This window comes from Egretta garzetta, unplaced genomic scaffold (genome assembly GCF_000687185.1).
Source record: "Egretta garzetta isolate BGI_Z169 unplaced genomic scaffold, ASM68718v1 scaffold534, whole genome shotgun sequence".
Classification (NCBI taxonomy): Eukaryota; Metazoa; Chordata; class Aves; order Pelecaniformes; family Ardeidae; genus Egretta; species Egretta garzetta.
Window position 1 is genome coordinate 577174 of NW_009259534.1, and position 25675 is coordinate 602848.

General features: G+C 40.5%; 1 protein-coding gene across 1 annotated transcript in view; it reads left to right on the top strand.

The window, feature by feature from the left end:
- The window catches only part of MYOM1 (myomesin 1), a 73298-nt gene that overhangs the window by 20899 nt on the left and 26724 nt on the right, over positions 1-25675 (top strand). Inside the window, exons 6-21 of the mRNA XM_035893190.1 lie at positions 352-440; positions 566-628; positions 2726-2890; positions 3481-3642; positions 7114-7255; positions 9447-9646; positions 11328-11384; positions 11762-11886; positions 13410-13593; positions 14610-14784; positions 16749-16870; positions 17819-17836; positions 19711-19907; positions 20698-20824; positions 21569-21753; positions 22825-22939. Coding sequence (XP_035749083.1) covers positions 352-440; positions 566-628; positions 2726-2890; positions 3481-3642; positions 7114-7255; positions 9447-9646; positions 11328-11384; positions 11762-11886; positions 13410-13593; positions 14610-14784; positions 16749-16870; positions 17819-17836; positions 19711-19907; positions 20698-20824; positions 21569-21753; positions 22825-22939 — 2126 coding nt within the window. The remainder of the gene's footprint in view (positions 1-351; positions 441-565; positions 629-2725; positions 2891-3480; positions 3643-7113; positions 7256-9446; positions 9647-11327; positions 11385-11761; positions 11887-13409; positions 13594-14609; positions 14785-16748; positions 16871-17818; positions 17837-19710; positions 19908-20697; positions 20825-21568; positions 21754-22824; positions 22940-25675) is intronic.

Below are 25675 nucleotides of genomic sequence, written 5' to 3' on the forward strand. Positions count from 1 at the left end.
TTCTACAGCTTCCATGGTAGGCATGTCTCCATAGGAGACAGTAAATTAGAGATAACTTAGAACTTACTTAGATAATATTCTCAGACAGTTTTTTCCTACTTCTGCTGTATTCTCAATTGTAAATCAGTAAGTGATGTTTGAAAAGAGACATTTATTTCAAACACTGGATTTTTAACATTGAGAAAAACTTCATGGCTACAATCAGTTCAGTGTCCAATGTGTCTGTCTCCCAAGCTTTTACTTCTTTATAGATGTTACCCAGACTTCTGAGGGTTTCTTTAATCTAAAACATAGGAGAGGCTACGCCAAGGAGTAAATGGGTGCCCTGCCTAATCATTTCTATCATTTCAGATGTGACTTTGACGACACTGCTCAGTATCGGGCCTCTGCTATGAATGTTAAAGGAGAAATTTCAGCTTATGCTTCCCTCGTGGTGAAGAGTAGGTTTGCAAAATATTTCCTTCAGGTTTTTTTGTTAAGATGCACATTGACAATTTTGGTTTTGTGGCTCAGAGAGCCTTTGCCTCTTGGTGATAGTGACTGGTGTTGTTCTTTTTCTGTCTAGGGTACAAAGGAGAAATTGAAGCAAGTCTTTTGCATGCTGGAACTGTTTCCATGCCTCTGGGCTGTAAGTTGCCATATATGTTTGTTTGACACATCTATTTACAGTTGTGATATCATGACAAATGACTAAGCAGAGTATTTTGTAACATTGTTTAAAAAGGAGCAGGTCCAATTTACAAAGGTACTGAGCTCTATAATTTCAGGTGGTGTTAGCCTCACCTATAGGGGAAAACGGCATTGCCTTCTAGGTCTATGGCTATTGGCTTATATAAGAAATATCCTTTTAATATCGTACTTCACTGTGGAATAAAACCTGTCAAAGAGAGAGACATTTCATCTTTTGCGATATGTAAAACATGGCCTGGGAAAAAGCTAGGGGGTGCATGTGCATAAGTAGAGTAGTTTGACTTAATCGTTCTTGTCTGCTGCTATGTGAATCCAGGCGTTGCAAAAATGCGTAGAACAGATCAAATAGCCAATTTGAATATTTTGGATATGTCAAGGTAAAAATCATAGTTTGTTTTACCTGAGAACCTCACATTTTGAAATGATTTAGAGTATTGCATAGATACTTCCATGATGTTAAGAAGATCCACCCACAGACGCCATGTGGGTGAAGTACCCTAGGGGCCCTGTACGTGGAAGGCTTAACAGATGAGACTTGTGGACATTTCTTTTATTGTAGCAGCACAAACAGAATCAGAGATATGCTGCAAAGGCATACTAGCTGGCATTTATATACCAAAGCTCTGAAATAATAGAAACAAGATTATGTACCACGTTACAAAATGCAAGGCCACACATTTCCAGTATGATTTGGGATTTATCACTTGGTTATGGGAAAGGAAGGCGACAATCTGCTTATGTTCATTGATCGCAGGAAGTCTGAGAGCTACCGGTGTAGGGCAGTTGTGGAAAAGGAAAATGTGACCTGAGGTTTTGTCAGCTGAGCTGTTTTCAAAAGAAACATGGAAGCCCCTGTGCCATGTACGTGGAGTACAAGTGTAAGGCACTGTCAGCTGGCAACTCAGCACCATGCAGCTGCTCGCTCACTCCCCCCTGGTGGGATGGGGGAGAGAATCACAGGGGTAAAAGTGAGAAAACTCATCAGCTGAGATAAAGGCAGTTTAATAGGGAAAGCAAAAGCCACGCATGCAAGCAAATCAAACCAAGAAATTCATTCACTGCTTCCCATGGGCAGGCAGGTGCTCAGCCATCCCCAGGAAAGCAGGGCTCCATCACGTGTAACGGTGACTTGGGAAGACAAACATCATCACTCCTAACATCCCCCCTTTCCTTCTTCCCCCACACTGGCTGTGGCCCCTCCCAGCTTCTGGTGCACCCCCAGCCTCCTCACTGGTGGGGTGGGGTGAGGAGCAGAAAAGGCCTTGACTCTGTTTAAGCCCTGCTCAGCACTAACAAAAACATCTTTGTATTATCAACACTTTTCATCGCAAATCCAAAACATAGCCCCATAGTAGCTACGATGAAGAAAACTAACTCTATCCCAGTCAAAACGAGCACAGGCACTTAGAATATTCTGTCTGGAATCCTGCACAGAAAAGGTAAATTCAGGAGCAAGTACAGAAACAGGCTACCTGAATGCCTGGGGGAATTGAGAGCTCATTTTATATTAAAAGCCACCCCAAAAGGCTTATTTAGCTTATAAAAATGAAGGCTGAGTGGACACATGACTGCCCTGAGATGGAGCAAGGAGTTAAAACAGGGAAAGAAAAAGGGAAAGAGAAGAACCATATAAGATAAAGACCAGCTTGACCTGAACAAACCATTAATCATAAATAGAAATATTTTTAAGTTATAAAACAAACCTTACGATAAAATGATAAAATGTTGGATCTGAAGTTTTGGAAATTTTGGAACGAAATTCTGCAGGAGCATCTCCCTGATAAAATGAACTAGCTGTAAAAACTAAGACTGTATGAATAAAGAAAGAGTTGATTCTCTGTGATAGTAAGGGCTTGGATTATTTAACACTGCAATTACCTCTGAAAATGATGACTGAATATATATTGTTCCTATTTATACCTTAAACTTTACCTGCGATTGTATTCATAATCATTAGGTACTTTCATTTCCTACTCTTGTCACAAAAGGAAAGAAAAAAGTAAACAGCCAGATTTTTTTCTTTCCCCTCACACAGTTGGCGTTACCCCTCACGGCTATGCTTCCAGGTTTGAAATCAGCTTTGTCGACAAGTTTGATGTAGCCTTTGGGAGAGAAGGCGAGACAATGAGTCTGGGCTGCACAGTTGTCATCAATCCTGATATCAAGCGCTTCAAACCAGACATCGAATGGTACAGAAATGGTAAGAATGTTTGACAAGAAGAAATATAAACTTCTTTCATGTAAATCTTTACTTAGTTCAGCATATGTGAACGTTATGATTTTGTCATCACTTTCTCGGATTTCCAAACAGTAATATTTTCTCTTTTTCAATTAAAAGTTTTTCAAAATTTAGCATACTGAAGTGGAACTATGGTTAGAAAATTGGTGAAGCACAGTGAAAATGTCTTCTAAAGATTTTTTCTTTCTTAAAAAAAAATTTACTTCAGAAGCATTTCAACCAGCTCCAATATCTGTGTGGCCCATTTACATAGACTACATAGCTTTTACTATTTATTTATATGCCAAGGCATTTCTTAAGTAGTTGTACAAATGTGTTGTGCAACAGCTGATAAAAAAGCTGTTGCTTTCTGAAGTTACACTTTGAAAACGAAGACAAAATTGGCATGAGAGCAGAATTAGCTGTAATTTATGATTGCATTTGAAGACAGAGTTGCATAAGAAGAATGGTCTCTTGTGTATTTCCAATCTATTCCAATATATTCTCCATATTCAGAATCTATTCTTCAGTAGATCCAGCTCGTTCTCATCAGGAAATTCTCTAATTTCTAGGTGTTCTTATTACACCATCCAAATGGGTCCAGATGCACTGGAGCGGGGAGCGAGCTTCGTTAACGCTGACTCACGCAAACAAGGAAGATGAAGGTCTTTACACTCTACGAGTGGTGATGGGAGACTACTATGAAGAGTACAGTAATTATGTTTTTGTTCGAGGTAGGATACTGGCTTGTGAACGAAACTCACTACAGAAATGAGGAAAACATGCTGGCAAAATCAGTCTCAGACATTTGAGGTGCTTTTTTCCCTCAATAGTAAGAGAATAATTATTTTCTATTAATAGATTCTAGCCATATAGCTTCCAATTGTTATCTCTGGAAAAAATGAATGTATATCTCATGTTTTGGTGTCACATGCTAGAAGACTTCTAAACCCCATTGGCATTCTGAGGAGGAAATTTAGGGTATTGATGTAACTTCACTACTCTTTCTCAATTTCAGCCTGTGAAGAGTACTGAACATAAGTCATAAAGAGGAAAAATGTACATAATAACTTAAAAATGTGGTTTTGTAAATTTCTCACTGCTAGCTAAACTACACTGTTTTGATCCAGATTTTGTGCACCATTTGAGGCGTTTCCTCTAACATACAATGCAGGGAAAAAATACAGTGGAAGGGAAAAACGAAGATCTGCAGCTGGGGGGGAATAATCTCATGCACCAGTATAGGCTGGGGGCTGACTGGCTGGAAAGCTGCTTCTCAGAAAAGACCCAGGGAGTCCTGGTGGACACCAAGGTGAACACGTGCCCTCGTCACAAAGAAGGACAGCGGCATCCTGGGCTGCGTTAGGATGAGCATTGCCAGGAGGCTGACGAGGTGATCCTTCCCCTCTACTCAGCACTCATGAGACTCATCTGGAGTGCTGGATGCAGTTCTGGGCTTCCCAGTACAAGAGCACCATGGACTCACTGGAGTGAGTCCGGTAAAGGGCTGTGAAGGTGATTAAGGGCTTGGAGCATCTCTCATATGTGGAAAGGCTGAGAGAGCTGGGGCTGTTCAGCCTGGAGAAGAGAGGGCTTAGGGGGAGTTTATCCATGTGTATAAATACCTGATGGAGGGGAGTAAAGAAGACAGAGCCAGGCTCTTTTCAGTGGTGCCCAGTGTCAGGACAAGAGGCAATGGGCACAAATTAAAATACAAGAAAGCTCATTTAAACATAAGAAAACACTTTTTTTACTGCAGGGGTGGTTGAACCCTGGAACAGGTTACCCAGACAGGCTGTGGAGTCTCCATCCTTGGAGATGTCCAAAACCTGATTTGACACGGTCCTGGGCAACCTGCTCTAGCTGACCCTTGTTTGAGCCAGGGGTTGGACTAGGCAATATCTGGAGTTGTCTGCCAATATCAACCATTCTGTGGTTCTCTAAAGTAAAGCAGCAATGTGTAGAATTAAAATGTAATTTCTTTGTGTGTTGTGTGCTTGTACCATGAAAAACTTCCTTGACTTCTATTAGAGAAATATTTCTTTAAAAGGAGCCATGGCTATCAGGTTGTACGCTGATTCTATATCTGTCCCAGCTGCTAAAAGCAGCTGAAGTGTGTAATGCTAATTTAAAAGGCTCTGGAAATGCTTGGCTCTGAGATCATACCGAGAATGGCACTCTGTTGCTGAGTCCAGCAGAGCTGTGTGAGATAGCAGCCTGCTCAGAAAATGTGATTGAAGCAGATGTTTTTGTCACCTGAAGAGTCTACTGAAATGAGCATCTGTGGCAAGAAATAGGACTTGTCTTTCTTGCTTTGTTTCAAATTATGCTGCCGTATAAATAAATGATCACCCTAGTTCCTGTTACATCTTCTAGCAATGCAGGTATGACCTGACTTTGAACCCGCTACCCCTTTTACTGCAGCATCTTACTAGCCAATCGATGTGTTTGCCAAATTCTGATTAGAATTAATTATATTCTACATTCCTACTTAAATGGCCCCCCCAGTCTCAGTTGGCTAGTGCATTCCTCAGTGCTCCTCCTAAATTGTAGGCAAATTAGCTATAGAGGGCTAGCTATGGTATTTAAGTGCAAGCAGTTGTCTTTCTGTGTCATGCATAGAAATCCCTGTGTTTGGATGGAAGTGAGCAGATCAGGCTCATGATGTTAGTTCTTTAGACAGGCTTAGAGAAAGTGTGTGACTATTCTGCCATGGCTCCAGGTTGACATTTGTCAGCAAGCCATCAGGGATGAAATCCTAACCTCCCTGAGGGTGATCAGCAATGCTGGTTGTTCCAGCTATTTCCCAGTCTGTTTTGGAAAGAAACTGGGGTGTCTCATGTTCCATCAAGTGGTAAATATGGGCAATTAAAAACCTTTCATATGGATACCACTGAAGACATATTGTTATTATTCTTAATGTTCTTATTGTTTTGTTATCTTAACTGGATTGCTTACTCTGTATCATAATTGTTTTTAAAAATGCATTGAGATAGCTGTAATTAGAACCTGGACTCAGCAACTTTGGCGCAGCTTCAAAAGCTCCATGTGATGCTACTCTGCTTATAAGAGAAGACACAGTGGAAAGTGTGGGGGTTTTTTTTCTGAAGACTACTGTTTTACTTAATGAAGCATGTTAAATACTCTTATAAGGCAGTTTTTTTCTGAAATTTGAAAGCATAAAAAATAGGGATTACTGTAGATTGCAATACAAAAACCTGTAATGCTTTGAAACATCAAACTTTTTTTAAGAAGCCTGAGGTTCAGATGGAATGTATAAATAATATTTATTAGCAAAATATTTTTTTCTTCAGGTAGATACATCTTTCTTGTTTAAGTCAGGTTTTCTTTTGAAGTAGCTCACAACAGGGCTTGAAAAATGCTACATGTAATTGTACAAATTGATGTCATTCTGCAGAGAAACCACCTCTCTTCTTTGAAACTCTTTCATACAATTTTTCTGCAAAGGTTATTTTTCTCTACATGAAAATTACCCCATCCCACAAATCAGACTCTGGCTGCATAAACAGTAAAATTTCCCAATGCCCAGCACTGTGCTCTGGTTTTTAAAGCCTTAGATAAGATATGTCCAGAAGCTGATGCTGGAGTCAAGGCCCTTTGACACCAGCAGTCCCAGGTTTGTGAGAAACACTTGAAAGGAACAATATGCTCATCCTTATGAAGGTTATATTCCGCAACGGTAATGTATGTGTAATATAATTAGACTTCAAAAGGTTTTGATACCTTTGCAGTTCATAGCTGACCAAAAGCAAACCATGAAGGACTCTGTGTGGAGATAAGATACTGAATTTGGTCTTACCTATCCAATGGGTGAATAGTTTTGATTGAGGTATTGCCTGGGTGTAAGGCAAGATATCAACCCCTTCTCCTAAGCAGAATAGCAGGTAAATACATAGTCTGCCAAGTTTTTAGTTCAGCTATGTCTCTGGCAGCTACCTAACCAGAATGCACGTTACTAATTTTATTTAAAATGCCTAGATGAGTTAGATTTACAGTATGCTGTAACATATTAAGCACTTGTAAATGTGGCAAAAAGAAACCCAAAACCTAGAAAAACACTGGCAATATAAAAATGAATGCTTTTTGAAGCCAGTGATGGGACTTTTTTTTTTGGCTCCTTAAAGATTAAAAATTGTGAAAGAACTGTGGTTGACGTTTGGAAATGTGTGTCTCCATCTGCATAGATGCTGATGCTGAAATCCCCGGAGCCCCTGGTGCACCACTGGACGTGCAGTGCTTAGATGCCAACAAAGATTACGTCATTGTCTCCTGGAAGCAGCCCGCCGTTGATGGTGGAAACCCCATCCTTGGGTATTTCATTGACAGGTCAGTGAGCACGCCAGATGGGAGAACTCACATTGCTGCGTATTCGAGCTCAAAAACCTAAAAGCGCATTGAAAAGCATGAGATAAAATGGTCATTGTTATTTTCATTCTTGTTGCTGGCCAGAAGAAAATTACTTTTTTTGTTTTAGATTGCCTGAGCCTGATCTAACTTTCATGGAAATAATTACGTCTTGCTTCATTTAACTACATAGAAAGGATTCTGCGAGACACTGCGTAGCTCAGCCCTTGCTGCTCCCCGGCGAGGCTTGAGAGGCCTCAGGACTTTGCAGTTAGGTAGCTGACAAAATCGATTCCTTCATCAGGCAGCTGTGGCTCCTTCTGTATCAGTGCTCCTCTGGCCCTTTCCAAATAATTACCACATACCAGAAAGCAAAATACTATCTCAAAGGGAGTTGGATTTCTTCTACATGCTGCTGTTTTCCAAGCTCTTAGATTCACAAGCTCCATGCAGATCATGCTTACGTATTTTTCTCTGCAACAATAAGATTTGGAAATAATTTTTTAAAAGATGAAAACTGAATGTGTCACACAGTGGCAGGACTCCAGAAACTCAGGATTTAAGAAATTCAGTCAGTATTTTGAGACTTGCAATGATCTGCAGAGCTGGTAATATTTGTTTGTTTGAATTTCACTAACAGAATACATTGTTAATAATATGGAGTTCCTGTGGGCTTATTCAGATGCATGTAAAAAAAAAAAAAATCCCAAACATTTTATATATATATGCCACTATATTGTGCCATTGTATATATATAAATTATATGTGTGTAAACAGAGGGCATTGCTTTGTGAAATTTAACATCAGTACATTCAATTCAAATACAATTTTACTGGTTTGGTAACTTATGAGTGTCAGTTGCTGCTGTAACTAGGTAGTGATAGGTCTAAGCTACGGCTCTTTAACGTTCATTGAAACATCCTAAAAAAAAGACAGGACTAGACTGAAAAATAATGTCTCATTTTAAAACTAGGCTATTGAGGGATGTTAGCACTGAGTAACTGCAAGACAAATGGCATTCTGCTTTTTCTCTTGTGTTTACCTCCTTTATTCTACATTTGCTCCTAAATTCAAAGCTTTCTTACTGCTGGCCGGTATTTGATCCCACCAACGGTATTTCGGCACCCAAATATTCAGCCAGGGTCGCCCCTAACTGCCTTGCAGTGTGAGTGGGTTGCCCAAGGCAGCAGGACCGGTCTGTGCTAACGCTAGAGGCGAAGCTCAAGCATCCTTTGCCCCCAGCAGCAAGCAGAACCACAAAACTGCCCGGAGCGAGATGGTAGCAATTCCCAGAAAAGAGACATTCTCATTTACCAAGAAATCCGGGTGGGCACTGTAACATTCACTTTGGCGCATACCTCAGCAGCAATAAAAAGTCTTTCCTGAGCTGCGGGTTCACGTTCCTGCCGAGCATGGTGCTGGGTACTGGGAAGCCTCCACACGGGCTCCTCCTGTCTCCCTGAGCTGAAGTCGCTGGGGTCCCTCCCTGCTGCTGGTTATCCCTTCTTTCTGCCAGAAACCAGCCCCCTGCCAGGTGTGAGGTTTTGCAGCAGTGGGGCTGGCACCACCCCGCTGGGTCTTGTCGTTGCAGTGGCTGCAGCCACCCACGCCGCAGGCTCCCTTGGCAGCCCCAGCCGTGTTTGAAGCAGGGTCTGGCTGAGTGCCTGACTTTAACCCGATTCACAGCCATCTGTGTGCTGGGCTGGTCACAAAACTCGCAACAGAGCTCTCCACACCCCACAAAGCCCACCATTTTGCGGGATGTACAGTGGAGCGCCGTGCATGAAAGATGAACCAGTTGCCTTCTGGTGACTGCAAAAGATACATGCATTTCGTGTCCCCTCACGTATGCCAAAGCTGACACTCCCTAAGCATCTTGGAGCATACTTGGGAGGGTTTAAACAGTGAAGTGGGTTCTGCTCGTGTCCCTTCCTCAGTTCAGGAAAGAAGGAGTGCAGCTGCAAGGGATTTAGCGCGTGCCCAAGTGGTGCTTCAGCCCTGACCCCTTGGTGCAGCTGCTTTGATAATACCAGTATACGATACTGCTGAGGAAACTGGTATGGACCAGCCGATGAACACAAACAGATGGTGAAGCTGTAAAAGGGGGTGGATGCCCTCAGTTTGCGGGGTTTTTTCTCTTACCAGCACTGCTCTTGCTGTTCGTATTTTTCAGGTGTGAGGTTGGCACCACCCACTGGACCCAGTGCAATGAGACTCCCGTGAAGTTTGCTCGTTTTCCTGTCACTGGTCTGATTGAAGGCCGTTCCTACATTTTCCGAGTCCGAGCTCTGAACAAAGCTGGCATTAGCCTACCATCCCGGGTGTCAGAGCCCGTGGCTGCTTTGGATCCTGCTGACAGAGCTAGGCTTAGAAGTAAGATGTGCTTTTTGCAGGTTGCCTCAGACGTTTAAGAAGTCACAACTGATTAAAAAAAAAAAAAACAACCAAACAAAACCCCGTGATACCTACTCATAAGCCTTCAAAATCCCACTAGAGGGAGCAATGCAAAACCAAAATATTCTTTGGAAACAGCTTTGCCAAGAAGAAATCATCTCAGTGCTCTTTGCACAAAGTGCTCTGTGTGCTCAAATGGCTTTTGCTGGCTGCGGTGCTGTGCTCCAGACTTGCAGGAAGGGGGGAAAAGGCACAGGAGAGCTTAATTGCCCAAAGAGACCTGCTTTTGTTCAGCCAACAAAATAGCCGAACAGGCCTTGTGAACAGTCTCTCTCAGTGTCACAGACAAGGGTGGCTGATTCTGTGTTCATGTGATGATCAAAGTCTCACAATAACATCAGCACAATACCAGGGTACCCAACAGATAATTGATCCCTAGCTCTCTGCTTTTTTCCTGTGGCCTGGCAATGTCCCAGACATTTTGCTTCCTAATACAGCTCTCTACCTGTATGCCAAAATCATATGCCTAAAATCCAGTTATTTCTACTTTTTTTCTCAAGTTTTACTATTTAAAATGGTCCAGTGTGAAGGGGTATTGTATGCAAAGCTACAGGGCTCACACAGTCCCAGCTTGTGTGTCTTACTCTATATAATGCTGCAAGCTACAGGGTTGGACTAGATGACCTCTAAGGGTCCCTACCAACCCAAAACATTCTATGGTTCTATGATTCTATGATCAAGGTTCCCATTCAAAATAAAAACAAAAGGCTGGAGGAAGGAGGTTTGGCACGGCCAGGGAACATTGTGCTCAGACAGACATGTGAATCCTGAAGCCTGGGGGAGGCCTCTTCTTTCCACTGGGAAGCGTGGAAGCTGTCTCAGGAGACAAAGTCTGGTCTTGGTGGCCTATTCTCATCATATCTCCTCCTCTTTTCCCTTATGATCCTCTTTTCTCCCCACCTGCTCCCTTTCTGCTCACATCTCCAAAACAGATCAGCCTACATAAAGTGAAGCATGTGGTGGTAGAGAACAGCATTTGCAAAAATTATCTCTGAAAGGGCATTGACCTGGTTGATAGCTGAATGCGTTAACTACAATAATATGATAACATAGAGGCACTGAGAGAGCCACCCGAATCATATCAAGCAGATATGTTGAGTCAAGCTGAGCAGCTTCTGTTTGTGACTGTGACCCATGATTTGAAAGCTGTTGATGTGAAGGAAAGTGGTTAAAAAGAGACAAAGAGTAGCCTGCAGGAATTTGGCTGTTCCTTTAATGAGTGAGCTGTTAAACCAAATGAATAGGGTATAGAAAATAAAGTTGAAGTTAGTTCTCTGAAACAGATGAGCTGAGTGAGCCAAATACCTCTGCTTGTCACCTAGGTGACTTCAGTAACATTTCAGGAATGAATAGATGTTTCAGTGGATTAAATTTGCTAGCTATATTGATTGCTGAGCTGCTGTCAATATTCAGGATGGTCAGTCTACAGCTAGCATGAGTAACTAGCTTGCTACATGACCAACAGTCACAGCAGTAACCAAAAATGGAGCTCACGTGAATCTTGCAAATGTTTGGGTTGAACCACAAAAGTCAGTTTTCTCGTTATTTTAAAAGTTCCTGAAGTCTCCCATTTCCATGATACCTCTGACATGTGTTTCAGGTCACCCTTCTGCTCCCTGGACTGGACAGATTATTGTCACTGAGGAAGAACCTGCAGGTAAACACAGCCCTTTTGCCTACAAAAGTCTAATGTGAAGCTGGCTGAGTAATTAGGAAAACTCTCAGTGAGTTCCGTGGACTTTGGCATGCACCCAAAGTTCGTTGTTCTGAGAGTCACTTGATCTTGAATAACTCCCAAGTTGGTTGTCAAGGTGAGGGTTCATTATTCAGGACCTATTAAATAAACATGCTTAGAGTTAAAAGAAGGACATTTAAAACCAATATTTAGAAGACTTTCAACTCCACATTTTAAAAAAATATCAGGTGCCAAGGTATATTAATACTTCTATATTTTAATTATGGCACTAATCATGATACAAATATGAAGGAATTAAATCCCAATTCCCTTTCCTATTCTTCTCCCCTGTTCTTCAGAGGGTGTTGTTCCTGGTCCACCTACAGACCTCCAAGTTATTGAAGCCACCAAGAACTATGTTGTGCTTAGCTGGAAACCTCCTGGACAGCGGGGCCATGAGGGTATCATGTACTTTGTGGAAAAGGTAAAATTGGACAAAATCAGAATCATGTTGTGTCATCATTTTTTTTGCCATCTCTTCTGGAATTCTAGTTAACTTCCATTTCCAACTGAGACTTTCAAACTAGGGCCAGGACTAGAACTTCATCAAGATAACTGTTACTATAGATCAAGATAAACTAGGAAGAAAAGAAAGATGGGAAATAGGAAAGTAGATGCAGAATGTGCCACATGCTGTAATATCCTTTTATGAATTGTGTCATTGATCCACCCTGGAGTAGACAGGCTGACAAACTCCCTCTATAATAAGAAAGCACAGAGCAAAGTCACATGTTTAGATATATATTTACAGAAATATATTTTTAAATATATATACCTATATATAAAAAATACAATTTGTACAAATGAAGCTTGACTGCTGGTGGGACATTTTGGATGGAGGCATTCAGCAAGAGTTTCTTGGCATCAGCACTTTCTACTCCAGATGCCTTTTCGTATTTATCCTCTACGTTAACTTTCCATTTGCTTCACCAACTCAACAAAGGTGACAAAATTTTTTTTCTAGAACAGAATCAGTTTTTATTTCAGTGTCCTGCTTTTCTGAGATTTTTTTTGCATGGCTGCTAGCCTAGAAAATTCTTCATGCCACCACCCTTTTTACTTGTATCTCATGGCTCACAAACTTTTTTATCAATGCTTTTCCCTATCAGTCTAGAGGTGTCATCAAGGGAGACATAAATATCTTCCCATTACATGTTTTTCATCTCTCTTATGAAATCTGGTCTAAATAAATGGGTTTCACCTAGCAACAGACTTAGAGAGGATGAATATATGAATTTTGAGTTTCCATGTAGGAGAGCTTTTTAATAACCTATTGCATGCTGAGTACTGAGCACTAATGTCACATAGTCAGATAACATTCTCTGGAGAATTTGAAATCGCTCAGAAACCAGAACTATTACTTGAAATTATCCTTAATGTAAATCACAGGCAAAAATTAAACACTAATATTAATGGTATAAGTGATCATGGTAGGTAGAGCTTCTATCCACAGAAATAAAAACAATTCGCAAATTAATTGCGCATGTTAATTTTTTTTTTTTTTTTGGAAAATGAAGGTCAGATCCTGATTAATTCTGGAAGCCACCCCAAAAACGTTAAGAGTGACACAAAAGCATCTAGAAGCAATGGGGTAATGTTAGAATTTTGTTCTTTGGGTGATGTTGGATGTCTGCAGAACTTATTTTGAAAATGGTCCAGAACTGGATGCAGTTAATGATAACATCACTTCCTTGCAGTGGAGAGGAGTTTAGTTTTGATACATTTAAACCAGCAAGCTTTTATGTATGTTTTGTGGAGTAGGTGGACATCTGGGATTCATTCACTTTGAAATACGCTCATTCTCTGGAAAGGCTGAAAAAAGGAACGTGACTGCCCGTTCTTCATAGCAGACACACATTTGGTGGTCTGGGTGGAAAGCCTTGTCAGGTTAGACACTCAGCTTTCAGAGACTCTTGTTCCAAATGCGGTTTCTGGGTTTGACTGCAGTGCATTGCTGGCACAGAGGACTGGCAAAGGGTAAACACCGAGATCCCTGTGAAGTCTCCTCGCTTCGCAGTTTTTGATTTGGCTGAAGGCAAATCCTACTGCTTCCGAGTTCGCTGTTGCAATTCAGCTGGAATCGGTGAACCTTCAGAAGCAACTGAAGCCACTGTGGTGGACGACAAACTTGGTAAGCGTGTGGTCATATGTAGTAAATTACCTCCATGGTACCTTTTCAGTTTATGATGTAATTGTTTTCTTTGAAGACAGATAGCTGCCCGGTAGCTAATTCAAGTATGAAGAGCAGTCAGTGATTTATTCCCTTTAGCTAAGATAATTTTGGTTTGGGTTGTTGAATCTTTAATGTGTAGTCAAATGACAGATGCAAACCAAGGGAATTAAGCTGCAAATAGCAATGCCAACAACTGCAAACGCTGCAAATAGTGAAAGAACATGAAAACTCAAGGAAGTATAAAAATGTTTTGTTTTACTTAGAGTCTTTATTGAAAATAAGCCCAGACATCAGCAGAGTTTAACCTTCTTTGTTTGCCAGATTAAACAAAAGTGAAGAATTTAATACCTACATTAATGCAGAGACTATTTACACTGGAAGAAAAGCCAAGACGTTCACCACAGTAAAGCACCAGTAGCTATGTCTACATTAGCAATTTGTTTCCAAACAGCAGTGTAGATTTGAATCCAATTCCCAGATTTCTCCATTTACTTCATCTTGGTTGAATTCTCAGAGCAGTTTGATGCACATGGAATATGTTCTTTAAGAAGAAGAGTAAAACAGCTCTTGAAAAACACTTTAGATGCATTTTGCTACTTAACAGGGGCATTTGTTCCTGATTTACTCTGTGGGCTGCACAAAATCCTTCAGTGAGCACCTAATATATTTTCCCTTTTAGAAAGCTCCAAATCGCATCTCTGGTGCAGATGTTCAGCACAAGGGAATAAACTAAATCTCATTTGAAGGAAATGCCCATAGCCATAGGCAATGGAGATGTGAGGAACCTCACCATCAAAGGCTTGAACCTATTGATCCTGTTGTGCTGTGCCAGATTACTTGATTGAAATGAGAGGAGTTTGGGGAGGGTAAATCTGTATTAATTGTGCTAATATAATCAGGAACAGAATGTCACTCATTTTATTTGTAAACTTTGACTGGCTGGTCACTAAATTATTCCTCTTTCTCTCCCACAGATATTCCCAAAGCTCCTGGGCGTGTTATGCCAACTAGGAATACAGATACCTCGGTTGTTGTCACTTGGACAGAGCCCCCAGATGCCAAGGAGCTGGTTGGGTATTACATTGAGTCAAGCGTAGTTGGATCTGGTCGTTGGGAACCATGCAATAACAATCCAGTGAAAGGCACAAGGTAATGGATGTTAAAGCATGGAAATTATGGTCACCAGTTTTTGATTTACTGGATATATGTGCTTTCCAGCCATTAGTGGTAGTAGAGTTAATCGCTGTGTGGTAGCCAGCAGGCTGGAATCACTCTGGCAGGTGAAGTTCCTAAGAAGTTATAAAAACATATTTCACACTGTGAGCCTTGTCCAAAAGGAATTTGTAAGCAACCTTACATTAGAAACAATTAGTCAAGGGGGAGGAAATGTGGACATTGCTAGGAAAGAAAAGAGAAGCAGCTCACTAGTTCTAGCTATCGTACAGCCTTTCAGTTTGATGAAAAACAGTACAGCAAGGAATGGATGAAGTTACAAATGTGGAAAACTAAACTGCATAATGTTTGGAAGCGAAGTCTTTTGTTTTGGAAGACTACAGTAAACATTTCTAGACTGTATATCTAGAATGTCAGGAGGACATGTGGATTGTATCATGCTAACAACATTACTTACTAACTGCTCTTTTGCTTGCAATCAAGATATCAATGAACACTCTTAAATATTGGGTACAAACTCACATTTCTTACGGACACGAAGTTCATTTGCTAGTCAGAAAAAATAATCCAGATTTAAAACTTTGCAAGCTAAATCAGATTTTGTTTTGTTTGAGTAAGGATGTAATCTTCAGAGTTTAAAGGAGTAACTGCAGAACTTGATCCCAAGTGGATTGATGTCAATCCAGAAGCAGTCCCTGCTTATTATGAATGATTACACTTACTTGTCATTGCTATCCATGACAACCCTCATTACAATAAGTAAGGCTCTGCTAAATATGCTTCGACCAATTCTGTTGCTTAGAAGGGCATTATAAATGCTTAGTATATCAAAAGTATCCAATGCCCCACTTGTTTGAACACAAGCACAACAATTTCCTTTAAGTATTCTTTTGTGCTTTTATATTGCAACAGCTCTATGTGCCAATATCATATACTTTCATGTTTACTTCTATGATTTATATTGTGGTTCCATTGAGTTTTGGGGAAGTTTCATGCTGTTTGCTTATTTTAAAATATGAAACGTGATTTTTATTCACTGTAGAAATAAAAATATTGTTTTGAGTTACTATACATTGTGATATAACTACACTGCTTAGGTTCCTATCACTGCATTTTTAGTCAGGGCAAGACATGACATTATGAAGTAGAAAAACATAAAAGCAACATGAAATGAAATACACTTAAAATACCTATTGAAAAATAAATGTTGTTTTAAATAAAAATGTTTACATTTCCAAAACACAAGTTTTTTTAAAAAAATTATTCCCACCTTGAGAAATTTTGTGGTCTCAGGGTGGGCACCAGAGAAAATTAATGAGGTTTTTTTATGTGATCATTAGGTAGTCCAGCAGAAAAACTAATCTAATAAAATAATAAAACTATTCTGACTTAGATTATTGTGTCATGTATAGAAGCAAGAAAGTGAAATAAAAAATACGAATTTTTTTTTAACTCTTGTAGAATGCCCTGTAGTTTTTTTGAACACTGCAATTTTTCATTTATGATTGGAAATTAATTATGGGAACTTGTGCTACAGGTGTCTTTTCCTTATGTCATGAAGATATCCCACAAGCAAATATAGACCTTATCTTTGCAGATTTTTGCATTGTTTCCATTAGGAAGTATGGATTTTATATACCAGCAGAAGCAAGGTAGACACTCTGGTAACATAAAAACTTGTGTAGTCTTAAGAAGGGAAGAGTGTTGGTAAACAGTATGTCTAAAGAGACATGGTTTTAGACATTATCTTCGTTGCATGAATGAGGTACTTAGATACATTCTGCATTCTCTGACCTTCATTTAAGTTACTGGGGTCATGCATTATCCTCAGTTTTCAGAAACCAGAACAAATTTTATGGAAGAAATGCTTTCTTTCCCCCCTTAAGATTTTTATTTTCCTCATAATACTTTCTAAGTATTCCTTCACTGGTCTGTTTTAGATTCATTTGCCATGGGCTCACCAATGGCGAGAAGTATATTTTCAGAGTCAGAGCTGTTAATGCAGCAGGACTCAGTGAATTTTCAAAGGATTCGGAGCCTATAGAAGTGCAAGCAGCCATTGGTAAGCCATTTTCCATTGCTCTTTTCAATGTTTTGGGGTTTTTTAGGTTTTTTGTTTGTTTGTTTTTAATTAAGACATTTTCAGCAAATATTTGTAATTAATTGTTTTGTTTTTCAATGCTGTCCACAAATAATAATTTATCCATAGATCCTACGGTTTCACAGCCATAGTTTCACAGTCACTGCACTCTTGTAGACTGTTCACCTTCACCACCCAGTCTTCCTCAGGTGTTTTCTTGTGAACCACTGTAAGAGAGCACTGCCAAGTTCACTTCACAGGCATCCTGGAAAATGGAATGTCATTCTGATTCCGTAATGTGGTATTTATCATCTCTAATGCACACCATCCTATATACAGTCAGCTCCTGAGAAATTTTTTTCCATACCTACACCTAATAATCAGCGCAATGTGTCTCTTGTAAACCTTCTATAACCCTGTGTGTTCTCCCTTTGTTGATGAATTATTTCTGTTTGCCACTGCCTGAACTAATCCATAAAGATTAATGAGATCATTGGGCTAGAAAAAATTGTATGCCTGCAACATCCTCACTCTCATTTGTATCAAAACTGCATACCTCACAACCCTAGAGCAGAGAGATGTGGCCTAGGGCAATTTTTTGAGATCATCCTGAAAGGATCAGAAATACAGCTTGGAAGATCTAATATTAAAATAACTGTAGCACGCGAAGATTACTATTAACTTTCCACATTTCTTCTGCTCTGAAACGCAAACAATATTAAAAGAGTATTACTTGTGAGCAGGTTGAGAGGTATTCTATGCATTTCAAATTTTTGTGAATTCAAGTTTAACATTTTATGTGTAAAACCTGTGATTTGTCATACTTTGGCTGTATTGTTTGCTGTATGCATTTCTTCATTCTGTTGACTAAATGAGGAAAAAAGAATGCATTCTAATTCAAATGTCTTTGCTGTTTTCTGGCAATTATAGGGGGAGGATTGCTTCATGGTGTGTGTCCTGAACTGAGTGGTAAAGCTGGTGGACTAACAGACTGCACTACCAGCTGGGAAGGCATGCATGAGTCCTCCCAGCCTATCTTTGACACAGATGCTTTGCTAAAATGCAATGCTAAGTTTAATAGAGACACACTACCCAGTAGCGCTGACAAACTGGGGAGTACAGGAGACAGTAACATGACAGAAACGGTTAAGGACGCTGTCACATCTGCACCCCAAAAAGTTGCTGCTAAGCAGGCAAGTAAGTCTCGACCCAGGGATCTTTTGACACTGGAAAAAGTGGCAAAGAAGGAAGATACAGGTGAGAGTTGATAAAATAAATAGATTTCACTGCTTTCGTACATCCACTTCAGGCAGTTTTAACTTCTGCTCATCTGCGCCACAAGTGAACGTGCTCTCCAGTGATGCATCTTCCATCAGACCCGTTAATTATGTGCTCAACTCTCCATTAAGGTCATTATGCATGTAATGGTATCAGAGACCACTTTACAAACTCAGTGGCTGCTGAAAGTGAGACGTATAAATCCGTTTACTAATTTAATAGCTTGTTTGACTACATATTAATGTATCCAAGATACTGTATTACTTCTAAATCACTTTGGTGATTTGTTAGGAGTCTTCTCACCTAGTCTCTGCATTATGTGCGTGCGAAGGAAACAAAATCTGATTATGATGGTAAGCATGAAAATCTGTGTTGTGTTAGGATATATGAAGATCCTTTGTGGATTTACGCCTAAGCTACAGCTTATCCTCTGAGACACAGTGCTAATGAATGTTGTGTTGTACCTCTGACTGACAGCAGTGTGTAATGAGGAAAACCTATTGAGTTGAAGGCACATGCACAAAATCACATTTTATGTTGTCAACACCTAAACACCCATTGTGCCTGAGAAATGTGGGGCTTGAATTTCATTTAAGTCCTGGTACCTGGAACTGAATTCCTCCCCAGGCCTCTGAAGTGAGACTCAAAAGGCTTGTGCAAAGTGTTGAACAGAAAACGAAGCAGAGGCACCTGGGGCTAGCTGACACTGATATAAAACATTAAAGCCAAAAGGAAACATCTACAATGTAGGATTTCCAACAAAAGCAGGTCTTCAGGGTCACAAGCAGGGCTCTTCACTGGTGCATGACATACTGGGTGTGGGCAAGCATTTCCCCACTAGATACAGAAAAGGCTTTATAAGAAAATGGGTTGGCACTAAGTTAATGATTTCTGTATTGTTAAAAAAAAAAATTAAAATAGGATTACACAGCAAATTTTTTAAGTTCCAGTAACAGACGTGTTCCATTTCTGGTCAGTCTACAGTGCCTATGATCACACTTCCTTCCATTAAGGTAAGATCATGTGATGGGTGCAATGATAAAATTTGCACAGGGTATAAATTAAAAAAAAAAAAAAAATCAACAGATAAACTCCATTCTCAGAAGGGAAGAATGCGGGCCTATTTAAAAAAAGGAACTACAACAAATATTGTATGTGTGAAAAAGGGTTTGCTTTCAACAAAAGAAACAAATCATTGCATCTCCATTTTTTTTTTACTTTTCCTGTGTTAGTTTTAGTTCCTCATTCTTCACAGTTTTAAAGCAAGTCCTGCAACTGCAACACATTCTTTCACTGTGTATCAGCTTGCTTCTCAAAAAACAAATGATCCTGAAAACTAATTCCCATGTAGTTTGGACTTTTTCATTTGGTTTATTTGCTTTTATCCTGCATTTCTTATTCCAACTCCAGAAACATCCCTTGGCCACATAAATATTGTCCTAATTAGGAAATGCAGGATGGGAGCCGCCTGAATACGGTAATTAAATGCCAGTCTGACTATTGAAATATTACTTCCTACTTATGTATCATTCACCTTGAAACAGCTGCTCCATCTCCACCTTATGACATCATGGTACTTGAGAGTGTTCGCGACTCAATGGTATTAGGATGGAAACAACCTAAAGTCACTGGTGGAACTGAAATTACCGGCTACTACGTGAACTATCGTGAAGTGGTTGACGGAGTTCCTGGGAAATGGATGGAGGCCAACATTAAGGCCATTAGTGAGAGGGCGTACAGGGTAAGAGGTTAACGTCTGTTATTGCTGTGGGTGCAGACAATATTTCCAAAACAGATCTCAAAGACAGACTGGGATGAAGTATGATTCAGTGTACAGATTGCTGCTCAGACAGTTTTATATCCATGATGATAAATTTATTTAGCTCTGTTAAACTTCTCTGCAGAATTATCTGTTTGCTTATCTGTTAGTCTGGCACCAACCATCATCTGTGAATGCACTGTTCTAGACAAAGCCTGAATTTTTGTAAGTCAGGCCTTCACAACAAATGGCATTCCTATGGGGCTTGGTGGACCTACCCCAGTGCTTGCTGGTGCTGGAACCAGCTCTGTGCTAGCTGTGTTTTGTGATCAGTTCTTGACCCGATTTATAGATAGTGCTAGCTACAACCTCGTTGAGCTGCTTTACAAATAAAAAGCAGTGCCAGGACTGAGTTTCACCCCACTGTGAGGACAACTCTTGCCTTAAGTGAACTTGCTCTGTATCACGAGACAGATTAATATGATGGTTGAGCAATGCCCTCCTCTGTCCCCGACTACCAAAGTGTCTATCAATACGAAAAGGGGTTTACAAATCGAGTGTGTTAAGACCACTCATGGATGCTCCACCACCGATTAGAAGAAAAGCCAAGATAGTTATCGCCTTATGTATGATGTCAATAACGCTTTCATCTCTTCAGGCCCTTAAAAGCATGCTCATGTATGGAATAACACATAACAACATAACTGTCATTGTAACTTTCTCCTAAAGCCTTAATCTGAAATTAATAAGCACCATCTTATTGATTCCGCAGATTCAAAACCTGAAGGAAAACATGGTGTACCAGTTCCAGGTGGCTGCTGCTAACCTGGCTGGTGTTGGGACACCTTCCTTACCCAGCCAGCCCTTCAAATGTGAAGAGTGGACCATTGCTGTACCTGGTAGGATCCTGAGTGGGAGGTGGAGATTACTCACAGCCCAAGGGTGCTCTGTGACCAATTATCTAAATTCTCAATGACTTCAGTGTCCAGGGGAATCAACGGGCACTGAAGTTCATACCCAAGCTTGAATGTCCATCACTTTGATTTAGTACATTTACACTGATGCAGTCAATGACCTCCATTTAATTAGTATCATTTTACAAGCAGCTTGTATTTTCTTCACCTTTCCTGCTTGGTTTCTGTGCTGTGTCTGCCACTTTGCTTCCTAGTTCAAATGGTAGGCATAAATACCTGCCTAAGGTACAAGGCAGAGAAGAATGAGGTCCTGTAACCCTTGTCTAAATGTATCACTTCAAGGCCAGATCACTGGCCTTTTAACACTCGTTGAAATGAATGGAAACAACCTCCATTGACTTCAGTGGACTTCAGAGCAGTCCTTGAAGCAGCACATTAACTTAATAATTAACTTATTTCCCCAAGTTTGGAGATTATTTGTCGTTTTTGTTTGTTCATGAATATTTGATCAAGATACCACATCTCAACAAATTGGATTGTTTTTTGGGCTAGTCTTTTTAATAGGCATGGCTTGTATTTATATTGGGTCAAGATACCATACAGAGGAGCTGCACGTGTTATGTCAGCTCTGGGTGTACAACATGGTGTCTGGTTTTGGTTTTTGAAATCTTATGCATTATCCCTTTTGGGATTTATTTTGATACCACAACTCCAACTTTTACCTTTCAGGGCCACCCCATGATGTCACATGCACAGAAGTTAGGAAGGACTCTTTGGTTTTACTGTGGAAGGAACCAGTTTATACTGGTCGTAGTCCCATAGCTGGTTATTATGTTGATATGAAGGAAACAGAAGCAAAGGAGGAACGCTGGAAAAGTGTCAATGAGAAGCCACTTCAAAAGAAATTCTTGAAGGTAAATAGCTCAGGATTCAAATACTGGTATAACAGTATAATCTTGAGGAAGATAGCCTTCGATAGCACCATCCTGTGCTGATCATGGTTCCGTTTAATGAAATACATAGTAGTTTACGTTGTGCTGAGGATACACATGTGTAATGCCTGTGTAGTCAGACAAGACAGCAACTCAGAATGACAATCTGGTATGACAAGCCTAAAAATAAAAGAAAGCACTGCTAAAACCAAATACCATTCTTATAACACATGAGGCAATCCTAGAATTTTCTAGCCCAAAGGGCAAGATAGGTATCACTACCCAAAAACAGATGGCACAAAAATAGATGGGATAATGTGGCTGGCAGGTGGTTCTTTCGAGTACAAAATATTCTCTCCTCACATTTCATGGCAAGTTAAACCCAAGCTTTTTGCACTATCATGCTGCATCATTTTGTGGGATGACTTCTAAATAAAGGATCAGGTGTATCTCTGTTCTAGAGGTACATCTTAGGTAGGTTTGCTATTTTTATGCTTTTCAGAATATTTGAAAGGTAACTCACTTTTAAATGTGATCCTTTTACGTATGTTTTAAAGGAGTAGTTGCAGGTGTTACAATGTCAGTATGATTCCTCAACTCACCGCAATTATCTGTACAATTATCTGCCCTCCTGTTTCTAAATAGGTGCGGCTGGCACTTATTACCCTGATGATTTCATTTTTAAAAGCCAGAATTTACCTGCAGTAAAAGACTATGCTGTTTCAGCGGTCAATGTACATGAGTTAAAAACATCCTGTTCCAATAACAACGGTCCTTTTGCAAAGAAATCAATGACAGTAATGATGTTGTCTAAATGTTAGCTATGCATACAAGGAAGGAGCAAGCCAAACAGATCAGTCATGTCACTCTGGAATTGAAAAGAAAAAAAAAAAAAAAACCACAAGGAAGAAATATTTGGAACTGGAAAAGGAGCAAAACAAAAAGAAAGGAAATATAATTGTCAAATATTCCAGACTGGAATTGTAAGAAGTGTGAAATTAAAATCAGTGTTTTGTAACGCATCATGCAAGTATGTATATTTGCTTCCTCCAGATAGGTGGCCTCAAAGAAGGTGTGAGCTACGTGTTTCGTGTGCGGGCAGCAAACCAGGCTGGTGTTGGGAAACCATCAGATGTCACAGATCCCGTTGTAGCTGAAACACGACCAGGTTTGTTAGAAATACTTCCTCTTTTTCGTCAGATTTAAACAGATTCCTGGTTTTGCAATGTGTTTACATACAGCCCACATGTGAACTGACTGACCCTTCTCAAGTCAAACTTTTTTACTAAGCAGAAAATGAGTTATGGGTCATATCTTACTTTCTTGTCTGGTATATTTTAAGGTCAGAACAGATTTTCTTACTATAACTACAGCTTCAGGAATATAACTACAATAAAGTTGTAAGATTTGCCTATATCTATAGATAAATGCATAAGCAGAGGACCCACTAAGGTCAGCTCAATCAAAGCATTCTACAGATGTAGATTTTGCCCTTCATACAGTAAATCAGTTGTTTATGTTTTATGTCTCTCCTTTCTTTGACTTACATGATGTGCCTGAGGAAAGGGTAAAAGAAATTACGTTCTTCTCTTGGCTTTAAAAACATAATGAAATCAGTTTGGAGACGACTTTCAGTAGGAATTGAAGTGCAATTTTTTGCTGGGGTCATCTTTGAAGGCTGATTCCAGCATGTCTATGAAGCCAGCAAGAAACATGGGAACCAGTGCAGAGGCAGAATCTCCATACCAGAAACTTCAGAAAACCCCTGAGTTTTATTTATCTATATAGGTAACATAGGTAGCTTTGATCAGAGTCAGCACCTTTTTGTCACTAAGCCCTTAACAGAAAACATGAGCATGGGCTTGTGGCTTACTCACTTGTGGTTTAGAAGTGGAGGGTCCTATGAGGTGGAAAAAACAAACTCCCAGATGTTTTGACCAGATCTAGTATTAAGTTAGCATGACGTAGCAAGGTGTACAGGGGAAAACCCCAGCCTGGATCAAACATACACCCTCTTTTCCTCTGACAAGTTCCCTTCCTCTGCCCACAGACTCTCATAGCTGAGGCCACCTGGGAGGGTCCCTAAGAGCCCTAAAAGAGCAGGAACAAAGGCGGGCAGTGGGCGGGCAGGGCAGCGTGGGGACCTGGGGCAGCTGGGCACAGCAAGCAGCGCAGGGGCATGGGCAAAGGCAGCGATTATCTGGACAGGCAGCTGCCTACCCTGCCTGAGTCCAGGCAGTCAGGTTGATATCTGCTCCTGCCCGAAGAAATAGTCAGGGTTTATTTGGGATGGGATGGACTGTGAGGTGTTGAGCAGATGCCTCAGCTGCAGGGCTGCATCCAGCTCTGGAGCCCTCCGCACAGGAAAGACATGGAGCTGCTGGAGCGGGTCCAGAGGAGGCCACAAACGTGATTCCGAGGGCTGGAGCACTTCTCCTATGAGGACAGGCTGAGGGAGTTGGGCTTGTTCAGCTTGCTCAGAGAGGTGGTGGAGGCCCCATCCCTGGAAACAGTCAAGGCCAGGTTGGATGGGGCTCTAGGCAACCTGATCTAGTTAGCAGTGTCCCTGCTCACTGCAGGGGGATTGGATTAGGTGACCTCTAGGGGTCCCTTCCAACCCAAAACATTCTATGATTCTATGCCACAACAATCAGTTCCCATTCCCAGCCCAAGCTGCCTCAGGAGCATTATCACAGGAACCTTTCCCTGTTTCTGACTCCCAGGTCCATTTTTACTTCTCCCATTCCTGCAGTAGCACTGGCCCAGCTCCCATAAGTGCCTGGTCCTTATGCCCAGGACAGTAAAAATCCTAGGAAGTCTTGAGTAAGCTCTCAGTGAAGCTGTAAGTGAAGAAAGTCTGAAAAAGGAAGTCTGAAGCTGGGGATGTAGAAGAACTGGAAAACTCAGAGTGGGGAGATTGGGGTGACTGCCAGTGAGGCTGGGATGGGAAGAAGGGACTGGAAGGAGTAGATGATAAGTTGAGAGGGTGTAAGATTGGGATACGAGGACAAAAAAAGATAAGTGTGTGAGTAAGAAGGGCTTGGGACAGGATCTTTCAAAAATACAGTAGCCATAATTTCAGAGCTACAGACTGCTGAGGAACTAGGGTTATTTCCATCATCTGCAAGTGGAACAAGGCAAAACTTAGACACTTATTCTTGAAAATAGCTTATATGCAGCAACCACTTCTAAAAAGACAATCAAAGCAGTATTAGTACTAAACTTTTGGATTTACTAATCCATTTTCATTGAGGGTTTATAGCTATCTGTCAGACTTTTGATAAAAACTTATGATAACAATCTTCAAGTGCACTAAAAAAAGAATTGTTCATGCCATTACAATTCCAAAAATATAGGAACATAAACTCTTGTAAAGATAATCATCGTGACAAAAAATTCATACAGCATTTTCAATGTTCACTCAAATGACGTGCATGCCCCACCTGGCAAGATGAACTTGAGCAGAACATTTGGTTTACAGACCTCACCATTAGAGAAGCAGTTACATCTCAGGCTCATGGCCCTTCTGCAAGCGAGGCTCGGGTTCAGAGGTGTAATGTCTGAGGGATCACAGGGAAGTCAAGGTTTGGCCCAGTGAAATCTCAGGGAAGCTGAAAATTATTTACTTGTACAAATCTGGTTGACCCATATTTTGAGCTGAGATCTGCAGATATGGCATCCAGCAAACTAAGCTTCTTAATAGTATTAAGAAAGGACAAAAGGCTTATTAAAAAAAAATATTTCAGAAAGTGGTCTCTTGAGCAGGCTTCCACCTTTCTCCCTCAAACCACGCAAATCTCAGGAACAACCGTACCATTTTTAAAATTACTGCAAATCTTTTGGTCTTGACCAATGAATGCCACCTTTGTTAACTTCTTGGATGGAGACAAAATATTGTCAGTTT